This window comes from Penicillium brevicompactum, assembly GCF_028827555.1.
Source record: "Penicillium brevicompactum strain IBT 35665 chromosome Unknown utg000006l_segment0_segment0, whole genome shotgun sequence".
NCBI lineage: Eukaryota > Fungi > Ascomycota > Eurotiomycetes > Eurotiales > Aspergillaceae > Penicillium > Penicillium brevicompactum.
The window spans coordinates 3,965,431-3,980,362 of record NW_026623209.1 but is presented as its reverse complement, the minus strand read 5'-3'; the positions used below and the strand labels follow the sequence as shown (position 1 = coordinate 3,980,362).

The window sequence follows — 14,932 nt, the reverse complement described above, 5'->3', positions numbered from 1 at the left end:
TCAGGTTTCCAGACCGATCATGCGTACTCAAAAAAAAGTGATAACCCTAACGTCCCCACCGTAACCTGACCCGTCCGGCGTTCAGCGCCAGGCAGAGAGTACGTGTCCATTCAATCTATTCAAACTATTCAACCTACTCATACGCATCATTTCTCCCAATTGCACGCAAAGAGACATATTTTTATAATTCAATTTTTGTAGGGACCCTGCGCACTAGTCACTGAATTCCCCCTAGCATCCATCCCGTCGGCATGATCCATGGATGCCATTGACGAATCGCACGGGAAGACGCCTGGGGCGCCGAGGCAGAGATGCCCAGCTGAAATTAAGGAAACAGTGGAAGGCCGGACTGCACCGGTAACTATGTTCAGAAAATAAAAATCACAGTAACCTTGGAAAGCTACTGCTATATACCTAGGTAGTAGGATCTTTGGATCAACATATATTCAAAGCTGTACAAATATAACAATAAGAAAACGTATCACTTTTTCCCCCTCTCGTCTCGAGGTCTGCCTTAAGGGCGAGATTACCCTGAAAAGCAAAAACCAATCTCGATCACGCAAAAACCGTTTTCACACAGATCAACGTGGGTCCTCAACAGAGATTTTGGAGACGGGTTGAATCGCGGTGGATCCGGGGCTAGGAGGTTAGTCTGCTGCAGTCTATGCCAATCGGCGCTGCGGACTGCCATGTGTCGGCTCAAGCTCAGCTACCGCTGGTTTTGGGGGAATTTGTTTTTTTTTTTTTTGCTTTTGACGCTCACTTTTTCTCTCGACTTTTGTTTTTTTCCCGGAGCGCTTTTCCGGAACTAACCAATGTCCAATGTCACCTGAAGTCCAATTGACTACTGGTCTTTTCTTGCTATCATATCCACTTTCCCTCGTAAAGCTCATAAATCTGGTGGGTCTGAGTCGGATAGATTCTTAGCTTACGTTGTATGCATAAATATGTCTCTGTTTCTTTCTCGGCCGGTTTGCGCCTCGAGGCTATTGGTACTCATTTCGACGAATTGGAATTTGGTACGGAGTACTCCGTACAAAGTGGAGAACGCTGGTTCTTTTTTTTACCCTGCCTTAAACAATTGATTCCTTGCACCTCTCTCTGCTATAGTGGCCACTCTTAACTTGTCTCATATGTGCAAGAATGTCACACAGTCTTTCTATATACCGTGCATGACTGTTTACTTCCAAGGTTCTGTCGCATGAAAACCAGCCATCGTGCGTACTATCCCGACAGCTTGGAACGACCGAAGCGAAAATCCGGTTTCTCGGACAGCATCTGGGCACTCTAGCTTGCTTTTTTCACGGCTGGTTGACCGCAAGATCATGACAATGTAGAATTTCTGAACCAACGAAACCTTGGAACGCACGGCACTTATGTTACGACATTGGAGGTCGTGGGCTGCACGGGTTTCTTGGCTCTTTACTTTAGCAGAGCGTTGCAGGTTTTTTCTCCACATTTACCTTTGAGCGTTTTGACTCGAGGTATGCCTCGATTCAATTGTGAAAATCGAGCGCCATCAATCGATTCTTAAGTCTATACGAGTAAACAAAGCTAGCAAATGCCCAGACCTCCACCCGAAATACGTCCGCTTCGTCCATACTTTTTACTTTTAGATTATCTTGGCTTTCAAAGTGTCTCATAAGTCGACTTAGATATATTTTCCAAGAAGCATACTCCGCACTAGGGCAAAAATGGATGACCTCAGGAGGACGGGGGAGCCTCGGAAACATGCCCCACATAGATGCTAGGGAGATGCTGAATAAGTCTTCCAAGGTTGCTGCTATGGATGCTTTTTGCTAGTAATGCTACTCTTATGACAAAGGGTGTTTTGAATGTCAACCTTGGAAATTTATTGCACGTGGATTGAAAGCTAAATTTCTCACGGCCTGATCAATCTCCTCAGAGACAAGGACTTAGTGAAAGGTCTAGCACCAGCAGCAATCGTCGATCCTCCGACGTAGTAACCACTCGCAATGGGTATGGGACCTCGAGCTCCTACCACTATCTTCCGGCAGGCCATGCGTAAACTTCTCTCGCCTGGGGTCTGCACCCGTGCATCTCACAAGTCTTTTCATAACAAATGGCATAGAATTCGCGTTGCAACGCATATGGTCCACAACCGCATCTAACCCTTCGTGCTCGCCCGCCATATCGGCCGATGAGTTTCTACGAATGGGTCTTTTGGCCGTAAAATCTTACCACGAGCATCTTGTTAAGGGTTCTTGAATTTTGGCCTCGAAGCTTTCCCTTGCGGCGGTCTCTTCGACATGCAGCAGGAGAATGGAGCCTCCAGTGGGTATACATCTATCTTCCCATGGTTGACTTAAGCCATCTACCAGATACATGTTGTTGATCAGCATGAGACAGTCAACAACATGTATCTGGTAGATGGCGACAACCCTCTCCCCTCCCCCAAACGGCGATGATATAGCATCTTGATGTACCCTTGCTGTGAGGGGTCGTATAGGCGAAGTTCACGTGAGATTGCAGGAATACGCATTAGAAGGAACAGAGACTTTGGTAATTCCGCTTCTTGGGATCTTAGCGGAGCTTGAGGGAGTGTGGTGAGAATCATCCACTTGTCATTTGCAGCTGACAGGTCTGATTACATCAATAATATCCGCCGCGGAGTTGTTTGGCAAGGTAAAATTCATGTCAGAGGTATGAGATGGTCGTGTATCATGATGCGTGGGGCTGAGACGTGATCTATATGGAATGAATCCCATCTCAAGGAGTCTTCATGGCGTATGAAATCACTCTCATCTTCCATGGCTCGGTGCTCTCCGTAAAGATCCCCTAAAATGGTGGTTAGTACAAATGGCACTCAGAAGTTTATTGGGGGCACCTGCCTCGACGTGCTGACATGGGCATCATATACAGTGATGAAATAAGCTTCCATGAGAAAAAGGACCATTGATCTAAGAAGCTTATAATGGAGAAAGGAGGAGAAGAAGGAAGAGCCACAAAAGCAAGAAGAAATAGCTATAGGAAAGCAAACAAATATGACCCGACGCAAGCTACCAAAATAAGAAGAGCAAACAAACCAACAAGCATATAACATGCGTCAGTCATGATATGAGTTTGTCTCAGCCTTGGAACAGCTGCATGATTTCCACCAGCTCTTCCAAATCGAGCAAACAATGTCAGTCTCACCTTTCAAGACATTAAGAGGAATAAAAATTGGTGTCTATGATTAGGCAAAATGAATCATTGTAATAATTTTTCTAGCATTAGGATATCATCATCTCGAATGGCACAATACAATGCCGGATTAAAACATAAATTAGTCCCCAGTGAGAATAGTCACACGCTCCAGGCGTGGAGAATAGAGTGAAGCTCAGCAGTTCAAAGCATCAGCCATACATTTCCAGTTAGACTCTGGTAGCCTGCCATGAATCCAATACCCACCTTCGTACCCATCAACCTCCCGGGCTTTCCACGTCACCAACAAATCATCAAGGTGAGTTCTAGTCTCGCGTAAAAGACCACAGTAGTCAACACCACCTTGGACAAAGAGCGGCTTCTCGCCTTGAATGTCCAGGTCAAATAAAGGTAGGCTTTTCCAAGAAGCCACTCGCGGCTGCGCAGCTCGGCTACCGTATGTTTTTGGGATCATGGGATGTTTCCGAGTGTCTCTGTGCTGCTGGACGACCTCACCTATACACTCTGGCTGCTGGCCTTCCTCGATTGTGTGACGGATTTCTGTTGCCAAGCGGATCAAAGGAGGGGCGCTATATTCGCTGGTAGGCATTGGGTCTGGAATTGGCATCATGTACCAAGGGTTGTAGAGGTTGGCTTCCGATTGAAGTTTGTTAGAGATATCAATCGCCAAACCGAAACTGTGTTGGATCGGGGGATGCAATGCGGACTGTTGAAATCGATGACGGTTAGCTTGCTGTCTAAGTTGAACTCACTTGGGGACACAAACCTTGTATATAAAGGCAACTAGGAGGTCATGCTCCGTCACTCTGGCTTGTTGGTTTTCAGCCTCTTTCATCCAGCGGCGCATTTGTCCTTGGGGAACCAATAGAGTTTTGCTGACTCGTCTGGAGGATGGATAGCAGATGTTACGCCCAATCTGCTTTCCAAGGGCCCCAAATCCTGCTGCCCATGTCCGATGCATGGAATATCGGTGCAAATCCGCAATCTGGTGCGACTCAATCATTTCAGCACATTTCTCGAGTACCTCAGATTTCAGTGACAACGAAGGCCGGGCATGGAGCATGTGGGTGATTCTTTCTCCCCTCAACAGAGCGCAATAAGCCTGAATGATTTCATGTGCACCTGGATTTTGGTGAGCTATGAGATCGGAAATGTTTATCCGGGTTGAGATATCATACCATTCGCGTCGCAGAGTGGGTGGAGAAATTTGAAACCGATTATACAAGAGTCGTTCAGGAAGATAGTCCGGACTGAGAAAACACGCTGTTGCCATGCATGTCGAATTCCGTAACCGAAATTCAAGGTGTTGTCCAAGGTCTCCGATTCAATCAACTGGGCGTACTCTGCTTTGGCGGAGAGATGAAGGATATCACCGAGGTTTTGTGAAAGCTCTTTTCCTTTCCAGACGTCTGCTAGATCCCCTGGGTCTTTCGGGTCCAGGAATTTCGTTTTCTATATCGTCAGAGTTTGATGATAGAACATGAGGCGCTCAACACTTACCAATGCATTCATACGTAGGTTCAATACTGGCCATTGTGAGACTAGAGTGTCGGCAGCGAACTGAAAGTCGAGCGGGCTTGGTTTCGTCTTCACAACCACCGACAGAGTGAACTCCAAGGGCCGGGCATAGCCCATATCCAGTGGGCCTGCTTTCATGTTGAATTGATAATTGGGGTATCAAACAATGGGTATCGATCGCGAACACGACACGGAAAAATGGAAGAATGGAACACAGCCAAGGATCTTCTGCCAACGATCAGCCTTGGAGTTGTTTTCAGAGTACAATGTAGTGACGAAGCACGAAGCGAAAGCGACTTGACGATGAATTAACTTTATGACACCCTGGTGTTTACCACCTTTTGGACTGTCATCCCCACATACCTGGTCGTTGGAATGCACATAACCTGAGACAAACTGGCCGGACGAACACACACCTTGATTCTGACATTCTTCAGAGTGCTGTGCTGTGGTACAAGAGTATGTATATTAAAATTCCATATGACGAATCCCCTTGCATAGACCTTAGATTCGAACTACCAGGCACATTCCATACGCCGGAGAAATATGACAATGGAAGCTGATAAGCTCAAAAAAAAATGGGCCACGGTACACGCGGAACTGACAACCCTTCCAAGGTTGTATGCAATGCCTTGATTGAGGATTCTGACACAATCTGCAGCGCTGGAATCCTGGCCTATCTCGTGGTCAAATCAAGCAGTGGTTGGCTATCCCTCTGCAAATTGTAATCCATGGTTGCAATCGGGAGCTGCTCACTTTGAAGTAAAATTAGTAAATGAATAGTCCAATCTAAGCACAAGCAACCTTTTATATACTTTTCCTAGTCTCTCACGTAGATGGCCTCGATTTTATCGCAGGGCCTCAAATTTGTCGCAAGACAACAAGGTAGACCACATAGTATAAGATAGTAAATTGATAAGGCTGTTGTCGGGGGTCAGTCAACCTTGGGAGCCCCTTGATCGACAGAAAGAATCATTTGATAGGTTTCAATAGAAGTATTAAAACAAGACTCGAGTGAGAGTCTTATAGTATTCTTCAAACATGATGGGACTATCTTTGTGATATTCGTCTTGTAGTCGCATGCGGAGCCCATGGGTTCAACTTGTGTGAGGCAAGCGTTGTTTACTGTCTATTTCCTACTTTCTGTACGTCAATTTACTCTACTCCGTGATTGTTAACCACACGACCATTGCAAAACAATGGCCTCAATCATAGATTACAAAGCGGCCAATTTGAAAAGAGCAAACAAAACAACAAGACAAACAAATCCAGTAGCAATGGAGCATGGCTTGGATGGGCGTTAGGGATTGAATTGCACATGTACAGCGTAACCTCGGATATCCCACAATTTACGGAGTACGGAGCACGGAGTACAAAGCAGGGAAATACACCCTGCGCTGTGTGATATGCCAGAATGATTGGATGCTCAGGCATGGCGGGTGCGTCTCATCCCTGCATCGATATACGACCACCGGCCCAAGCGTTCAATTGAAGGACCGGGAGGGGCCGCTGCCGGAGGAGTGGAGAACATCCTGAGCCAAGTTGCATGCAAGTTCATGTTCGAGCCCATGTTCATCACATCATCACATTGTGACTTTGTTCAATAATTGGTCAGAAATAATTAGTGCTCGATTCACAGGTTGGGATCATGGAAAGCTTGAACCTCGAGTTCATGTGCTCAAATTGTACTCCGTACGGAGTACGAACCAAGTCGATCGATATGTTCAGTGACCAAACAGGATACGGCTGATCTCTGCATGTTTCAACTGTTTCTGTCAAGCTGTGGGCCTTGCGCCCCCCCGCTCAGCTGCTGTTCTCTGAGTCGGTAGAAGATCAACGGGGGCTCGGCCCTTGCCATTATTGTTTCTGGGAACTAGGCGTGGTGATCGCGATTCGCTCGGGATGGAAAGCCCAGTGGCAAATGACAATCGAGGCTCTTTGCAATCTAATGCAAGCCTAAAAAAAATCGAATGGGTGCAGATTCAAGTTGACCTCCGACGGGATGTTTGGACTAGGTACTACATGAAGCGGTGAGCATGTATCAAACATCTATGCAACCATCCGATGTCTTCTTTTCTTTTTTCCTCATAGAAATTGAATGATCTTGAACAGAATTAACATGTTAAGTTTTAGGATGACGTTGAAGGTTTCATACGCGTTCTTGTGTTACCTCCAAATCCGGGGATGAGATCCCAGCCTGTCGAGGCATTGAACTAGGCTGTTCAGCTTCTCGAATAGATACACATGCCGGGGCAAACAATATGAGTGGCTGGCTTGCTTTGTGATGGCCATACTGAGTAACACACCCCTCAGCTTAGCTGCAGATCTGCATGCGCCTATCTTTGGCATTACCATCCTCGGATTTCTATCCATCGCCTATTTAGCAACTGTACGCCGATGGATCCACACGAGGTATTTTTGACGGAAAAAAAAGCTCCCTGCAGGAGACAAAGCAATTTCATCTTCGTCCGATTTTTCATATATCCATCATGGTGTGGGATTATTACAATGGGAAGACTGTGTTCATCACAGGAGGGACAGGGTTCATTGGTACCGTACTTCTTTATCGGCTGTTGAGCCAATCGTCACCAGAGCGAGTATACGTACTTTGTCGGGGCGGAGAACAGTAAGCATTGAAAGAAAGAGCCTTGACATGACCTCTAACACAAAGACTTAGAAAAGCAATAGAGAAATGGACCAGCATACTTCCAGCAGCGGTGGCAAGCACCCTAACGCAAAGCAAACGAATGACCGTCCTCAACGGCGAGCTGGGCGATACTGCGACGATGAACCTATCAGAAGAAACGCTTCAAATGCTTAAACAAACAGTGCACATAGTCTTCCATGCTGCCTCATCAATCCAACTGAACAATTCCCTCCGCGAGCTATCGTATACCGTCCTGGCACCAACCCTGTGCTTGACCAAATATGCCCTCAAGTTCCCCAATCTCGAGCGCTTCGTATTCTTCAGCACCGCCTATGCCAATGCGCACCTTTGGAAAGCCCACAAGTCAACAGATGTACCCGTCGACGAGAAGGTATATCCACTCAGCAATGAAGAAGATTACCAGCAGAGTGCCCTGGAGGCATGGAGCGCCATACAAAAGACCGGTTCATCCGACGAGTACGATGCTCACGATTTCCCTTGGCCCTTCGCATACGCTAAGCACCTGGCCGAGCGACTCGTTCTACAAAAGGCCTCCGAGCGCAACAAGCTAGACAAGATCCTCATCATCAGGCCTTCGGTCCTTGGACCAGCCGATAAATATCCATACCATGGCTTCGCGACCGCATACGGCGCCCCGTCAACCGCCTGTGCGGCAGCATACATGCTCCATCCAGGCCGGAAGATTGCGCTCGCAACACGGTGTGAGAACCCAGATCAAGAATCTACCATCGACGAGGTCCCGGTGGATGTGGTGGCGGACCGGACGTTAGTCCATGTGGCCCTGGGGACAAGTGGATGCGTCCATGCTGTCAGTGGGGAGCAGGGCCGGTTGACAACCGAGGAATGGTGGCAGGCCTTCAAGAAAGAAAGATTGATTCCTTGGAATGCGAAGCCGACCTGGACCGAGGATAACTGGCATTCTCCTAATCTCCACCAAATGGCTCGCAAATTCAAGATCATTGGTACTTCGTTTGCATTTTCGGAACGAAAAACCGTTGCGGTGGCGGAGAAGCTAGGGGCCTCGGGGAAGGAGGGCTTTCATCTCTTTGCTGACCGTTCAAAGCCCTACTCCTTGCATTTGAGGCGGCATCACATTCATCACCAAGCCGTTGAAGTTGCTAGGAAGAATAAGTGGCCCCTCTGCTCTGCGAGGCTGTTGTGTCGCAAAGCGAAGAATGGGTCTAGACCAGAAGGCAAGGCAGTGGCATGAAATCAATGTTTGGAATTATCGTTGTCTTCCTCTTTTTCTTCTATCGACCGTGAAGCGAGTACTATCTTGATGTAAGAGCAGCCGGTCTGGCCTACACACGATAGTCACGCTCGAAAGGACTACCCAGCTACCCTCAGAAATGGTTATTTATTGCTCTTTTGGTCCAAAATGACAATATTCTCTTTGGAGTACTCGTTGGTATATCGAGCAGTAGTTAAACAAGCCAAGTCACTTCTATAGTTCGGGCGCACGGGCCACATCGCGGGGGAAAGAAATTCTTGCCCGCCACTTCTTTGGACTCTTCAAATCACCATGGCCCCGACACCGTGTTTCAACTGCAAAGAGGCGCGAGCCGTCATCATCAGACCCAAGAACAGGCATAAGCTCTGCCGTGCCTGCTTCATCGAGATCTTCGAAACCGAAGTCCACGAGACGATCATCGGCACCAACCTATTCTTCCGCGGCGAGCGAATCGCAATCGGAGCAAGTGGTGGAAAAGACAGCACAGTCCTCGCGGCAGTACTCAAAACCTTGAACGAACGATACGACTATGGACTGGACCTATGCCTTCTGTCCATCGATGAGGGCATTCGAGGCTATCGCGACGACAGTTTAGAGACCGTCAAGCGCAACGCAGTACAATATGACATGCCCCTTGTGATCGTGGGATATGGCGAGTTATACGGCTGGACCATGGATCAGGTAGTGGCGCAAGTTGGAAAGAAGGGAAACTGCACTTACTGTGGAGTGTTCCGACGACAGGCGCTCGATCGAGGCGCCGCGCGCTTGGATATCAACCACGTCGTCACCGGCCATAATGCAGACGATGTCGCCGAGACAGTTATGATGAATCTGCTGCGTGGGGACCTGCCTCGTCTGTCGCGCGGTACTAGTATCGTCACTGACTCCGGCGCCTCGGATATCAAGCGCAGCAAGCCTCTCAAATACGCTTATGAGAAGGAGATCGTCCTCTACGCCCACCACAGACAGCTGGATTACTTCAGTACCGAGTGTATCTACTCCCCCGAGGCATTCCGCGGGAGCGCTCGTACTCTGATTAAGGATCTTGAGAAGATCCGTCCGAGTTCCATTCTCGATATCGTGAAAAGCGGAGAGGATATGGCTGCCCTGGTGCCCGTCGAAGTTCGAGGCAACACCAAGCCTAAGCAAGGTGCGGCAGAGGACGAGTCAGCCGGTGGCTGTGGCAGCCAGAATGGTCGCACTAGTGGTGGTGAGATGGCTGCGATGGAGCAGCAGCTCGCGGCCAATGATGCGGCGGAATCACGCGAGACTGAGATCAAGCTCCCGGCTGCCTCACAACCGAAAGTGAAGAGCCAACCTGTGAAAATAATCAAGGCCCAAACCATCAAACACTGTGAGCGCTGCAATTACATCTCCAGTCAACGTATCTGCAAGGCGTGTCTGCTTCTTGATGGTCTGAACCGCAACAGACCCAAGACCGCCATCGAAGTCGGCGTCGAGGACGAGGAGGGAAGTTCGACTTTGATGCGTCAGATGGAGCGAGCTCATCTCAGCGCTACTTGAGGATTCGTCGATAAATGAACCTCCGACCAAATTTCCAGCTGCCCGGCAATGCAGCACCTCACTTGAGCAGCGTGCGACTCAGACGCCATACCTCCGCTGCGGCTTTCCCCAGACCCCAACAGGGAGGAATGCGCCCTAAAATTTTGTGGCAGCAAGCCCCGATCCTCTCATCGAAGGATCCAGACTAGGCAGGCGTCAACACATCATGCCCCGCTGATGAAAAATGAAAGATGAAAGACACGACTCAGGAATAACAGCTTCAGTCTGCTCCATTCCAACGAATAAAACGATCATACAGGCTGATTGACAATTCTCTATATTCTTTTATACATGTATCCATATCATAGTATACAAATCCCAAACGCAAATAGACAAAAAACAACGCCCATTTCAGAGAATACATGCATCAAGATCTCAACACCAGAGTAGCCATACAAGCCCAAGCCCAAGCTCAAGCCCAAGCCCCCTGGGCTCCAGATCCGAACATTGAAGCCGCTCAGTCGCAATCGTATCCACGACAAAGAACCCAATGAATGATTCAAATCCAATCCCAGTTCAATTCTCCTTAACCTCCGGCTCATGCAACTCAGGCAAATCAAATCCAACCCGACGAGCCGTAAGTCTAATCTTCTCCTCCTCATCCATGCTCATACCAGGATTATAGCGCTCAAGGAGCTCACAGTAAGTGCGCTGAGCGCGAGCATACTGAGCAAGCTGGTCTGCTTCCTGGACGCGCAGGGATTGTTCTTCTGGCGTTGTGGAGATCGAGAAGGGGGATGCTCCGTTTGTGGAAGCAGGTACGGAGCGGAAGGTGTCGCGGAGGCGCTGGTGGAGTGGGGAGGGGGTGTTGATGTTGCGGCGGGGGAGCTCGCGGAGGAGGGCGCGGTAGGTTGTGCGCGCTTGGATGGTGGCCATTTTGAAGGGTGTTTGGGTTTGGGGTTTGGGATTGGTTGGGTTGGGGTGTTGATGGTACTGGGTGGATGGGATTATTCTTGTTCACGTGACTTGGGATTTGGGATTTGGACTAGCGTGTGGAGAGATGACGATGGGAATCAGAGTCGATTGTTTATGGAGATTGCTTATTGCTTATTGCTTATTTGGGAGTTTGAATTTTCAAAATATGTACCAGCGGTGGCAAAGTTGGCTTTGCAAGATGGTTGATCATCACCCGCATGTAAACACGCATATATACAAGATGTCGTAGCGGAGCTTTTTTTTTAGCCGCTCCGAGCGTATGTCGGTCTCGAGAGAGAGCCAAGGTCATGGCGCAAAGCAGGCAAAGTACATGAATAGTGTTTATCAATCATATAGGGGCGTGGCGGCATGAGAAAGAGGTAGGGGGAGGGAGGGTGGGATAGGAAGAAAGAGAGAGAGTACCGAGGCATCAAGGTTGCGCTCCTGCGGCCTCTTTATCGAATTAAGAACGCAACCAGCCGAATTTCCTTCGTCCTTCTGCTCCTGTGGACGGTTCGACATGTAAGCTGCGTGCATACAAGTCCTAGAAGGAGGGTCAGTATGATGATCGGCTGGATTTGGAGCATTTGTCTCACCTCTTCGTTTCCAGAGAGCTTTGATTCTATGATGAGTCTCTCGATATCGTCGAACTTCTGAGCTTGGGGGTGAGGGCTCTTTTGGCTTCGTTGGATACCGAGAACTACTTCACCCATGACTTCGAATTTCTTCCAGTTGATGCGGGATTTGCTTTCGCCGACGAATGTCTTGTTGCCTTCTTCGGCGGAGACAAGGTCGCGGCGGTGGAGGGGGAGGAATGGGATTCGCTCGGAGAATGAGTTATCCCAGGCGAGGCGGTAGGCGAAGTGACTCCTTTGTGTGCTCATGAGGATGACAAGACGCATGAATTCTTTCTGAGTGGGGACGGGGACTAGGTCTCGGGTTTGGGTGAGGCGGAGGACGGGGGTACCGTTGATAGCGGCGATGACGGCACCCAGGGAGTTGTAGTTGTTTTGGCGGCGGAGTTTCTGCAAGCGCTGTTAGATTCTGAGTGACATCCTGGTGGAGTATACATACCACTGCGATGTTCATGAACTTCTCTAATGCCTTCGCTCGATGCTTGGGTTTATCGCGCAAGAGGATCATGCTGGCGACAAAGAAGGCGAGATGGTTGAACTGCTTGATCATTCGGTTGACATTTGTCAAGCTCTTGACCTTATCCTTGTCAATGCCCGATAGGCTGACGTGACGGACAAGATCACGCGGCCGGAACGAGTTGTACATAACCCAGTCGATCCGCGTCAGTTCCCTTGCAAACTCCTCTTCTGGCGTCTCCATGAAGAACCGCCATTGGATCTTGCCAACGGCAGTTTTGAGTGTCAGATCTAGCCGCAGAGCTTCTTTCTGGGCTGCGTCGAGACTCAGTAATGTGAATGATTGGTTGATGGTGCTGTTAGGTTTGTCGGCGGCGTTGGAAGAAACCGAAAGTGTGCCTGATAGTCGTGATGTGGATTCATGGGGCCCCTCACTGAGATCCAGCGCACTCATGCTGTAGATGGGATCCTGCTCCTCCTCATCCTCGTATGCGGCTGGTGTGGCAGCGCCTGCGAAGATATGTGCAGGGGAGCTCCGCCCCGAAGTGTCGAAGAACGTCTCAACCAGCTGAGACTCATCAATATCGCTGTCTCCACCAAACGCCCAACCAATGTCGTCGTCCTGTGCATTGGTGTCTAGTTGTGACCCGATCTCCTTGGCGGCGAACATGTAGAAATGACTCTTTTCAAGCGTGCTGACGAACTCAATTATGCGTTTTCGAATGTTGGTGTGGGCAAAGTCCCCGGGGTAATCAGAAGCCCACTGAGCCATGATATCAAGTAGTCGTAGCTGGTCCGCCATGCGAGCGAGCTGGTCGGCATTGCTTGCCTCGTTTCGCTCGAATCGGCTTATGAGGGCACTCAGCAAAGTACCGGGAGCGGCAAATTTGCGATATAGACAGAGGAAGATGGAGGCGAATTTCTGGTCCTGCTTCGACATAGGCAGGGCGGTCAAACGGTCGACTAGTTCATCGAATGAAAACCCAGTCTCTGAGCTGGAATTACTTTCACTGCTGGGCTTCGGCCGCAGGATTGCGCCAGGGCTTGATGGCCGGCTTTGCCCATCTTCCAGATCGTCGTCCATGCTGAGGAAGCTGTTGAAGGCGTCTGACCCTCCACTGTGTCGCCAGGCGCTATGTAATCTTTGCTGACGGCTGTCGTGAATTGGGGAATATTGTTCTTGTGCTGATGGTCTGCGCGGGTTTAGACGAGCTCCGGATGGTGGAGTTTGCGGTCGCACCGGTTGCGAGTTACTTCGGGCATAACGGTGGGAAGTTGAGGGGTGCTGTACAGCCGGGTTGGGGCTTGGCTGGTCGGCTGAGTGGCGATTCTCGTCCCTATCGACACATTGATCCGAGACCGTCGTTTGTGGGCCGCCAGCGGCTCCGGCGAACACGGTTGAGGGGGTTTCGGAGTTGGCACGGGTATGTTGCCAATCGTGAGGGGTGGGAGTGGGTGGGAGTGGGAAGGATTTGGTGGTTGTCCTCGGTGAAGTGGCGGAGGGATCGGGACTCGAGATGTCAAGATCCAACTCGGACGTGAGATCTGGGGAGTACCAGAGTTAGTAAAGGGGAAAACTGAAATATGTCCTAGTCCCTTTCTCCCCTGGGGAGCAGTGTCGATCGGTGGGCATTGACAAGAGGTAGCGAACGCTACTACCGCGACCCACCTGGCCCGCTCCCACAGGGGTCAAGGCACACAGTCTCTCAATGCTTTCCCACAATGCTTTTGTGTTGGATCCTCTGGCTACTCACCTTCCTGAGTCGAGATTACTCCACGAAGCACCAAGGCAATGCATATCCGTTGTGATCGTGGCGAAGAGAAGGAGGTTCGGTAGATCTCGTATTGATCGTGGATCGCATCCACTTCGATGTCTTCCACGGGTTCCGGATTCACATCGCATTTGCAGGCTACCTGCAAGAAAGGCAGACTCGAGGCAGCCAAGGAATCTGGGTGCGAAATTGTGTCAGTACCGGGTCGGGGACGTGTCTCTCACAGCACCGCGCCGTCGCATCCACATACAGATGAGGTTGGTGGTCAACGAAAGCCTATCTGGCTTGGTGGCGTCGTGCAGGACAAGCACTCCATCAATGACGGGCGCAGCAGCGTCGTTGCCTGTGGGCCAGACGATCCTCTTGTCCTGGTCGAACTGAACCTGGGTCAAATCGACCTCTAGTAGGTGCACAATATAGACGGAACCGTCCAGCGACATTTTCTTCCTGCTACACTGCGCGTGCGGGGGTTCTTCAGGTCCAGTGCACACTTGACGAAGCTGGTCTTGCCCGCATTTTCCTCGCCGACCACCGCGATCGTCACTTCAGGAAGACCACTTCTCGGATCCTGTCAATTGCGTTTCTGTTAGCGAGTGAATTCTTGAACTCAATCCTCGTAGTGCCCATAGCTCCGTGTCGATACATCCCCACGGCGAACCATCCCCACATTGATCTTGTAGACGTACTTCTGGCTGATTGACCTGAGTGCGGCCCTCCGCTGGAACCGCATCCAGCACAGCATGTTCCTGCCGAGGTCCCATGGCGGGATTGCGCGCAGCTTCGAGATTCTGTGGAGCGGAGGTAGTCTGATTGCCCATGGCTCTCGGAGCTTCAGTTCGGAACTGCGATGTCATCGCTTGGGCGGTCAGCAAATTGTCCATGGGAGCCACGGGATTGAAGAGCCCCGAAGACAAAAGTAACTTGACGCTCTGACTAGTGTGTAAGTTCAGAGACGACGCACGGCGTATCCATCATTGGGAGAGGTGAAGCTGTCAAACTTTAGGTCGGT

The 14,932-nt window shown here is 49.9% G+C and overlaps 5 protein-coding genes across 5 annotated transcripts; 2 read left to right on the top strand and 3 right to left on the bottom strand.

The window, feature by feature from the left end:
• Positions 1-3,340: 3,340 nt before the first annotated feature.
• Positions 3,341-4,821, bottom strand: N7506_009706 (uncharacterized protein; the record flags this gene model as incomplete). The annotated part of the gene is made up of 4 exons (XM_056958999.1): positions 3,341-3,871; positions 3,932-4,287; positions 4,344-4,617; positions 4,666-4,821. 4 exons carry the CDS (start codon positions 4,819-4,821, stop codon positions 3,341-3,343), a joined length of 1,317 nt encoding a protein of 438 aa, XP_056808389.1.
• A 2,351-nt stretch (positions 4,822-7,172) lies between these two features.
• Positions 7,173-8,561, top strand: N7506_009705 (Male sterility NAD-binding; the record flags this gene model as incomplete). The annotated part of the gene is made up of 2 exons (XM_056958998.1): positions 7,173-7,309; positions 7,361-8,561. The coding sequence occupies 2 exons, from the start codon at positions 7,173-7,175 to the stop codon at positions 8,559-8,561; spliced, it is 1,338 nt and encodes a 445-aa protein (XP_056808388.1).
• A 312-nt stretch (positions 8,562-8,873) lies between these two features.
• N7506_009704 (putative PP-loop ATPase superfamily protein) lies at positions 8,874-10,106 on the top strand (the record flags this gene model as incomplete). The annotated part of the gene is made up of 1 exon (XM_056958997.1): positions 8,874-10,106. One exon carries the CDS (start codon positions 8,874-8,876, stop codon positions 10,104-10,106), a length of 1,233 nt encoding a protein of 410 aa, XP_056808387.1.
• Positions 10,107-10,661: 555 nt separating this feature from the next.
• N7506_009703 (LYR motif-containing protein) lies at positions 10,662-11,021 on the bottom strand (the record flags this gene model as incomplete). The annotated part of the gene is made up of 1 exon (XM_056958996.1): positions 10,662-11,021. One exon carries the CDS (start codon positions 11,019-11,021, stop codon positions 10,662-10,664), a length of 360 nt encoding a protein of 119 aa, XP_056808386.1.
• A 502-nt stretch (positions 11,022-11,523) lies between these two features.
• Positions 11,524-14,777, bottom strand: N7506_009702 (putative Ras guanyl-nucleotide exchange factor RasGEF; the record flags this gene model as incomplete). The annotated part of the gene is made up of 7 exons (XM_056958995.1): positions 11,524-11,604; positions 11,657-12,085; positions 12,135-13,696; positions 13,906-14,100; positions 14,174-14,323; positions 14,380-14,491; positions 14,610-14,777. 7 exons carry the CDS (start codon positions 14,775-14,777, stop codon positions 11,524-11,526), a joined length of 2,697 nt encoding a protein of 898 aa, XP_056808385.1.
• Between the last annotated feature and the right edge of the window lie 155 nt (positions 14,778-14,932).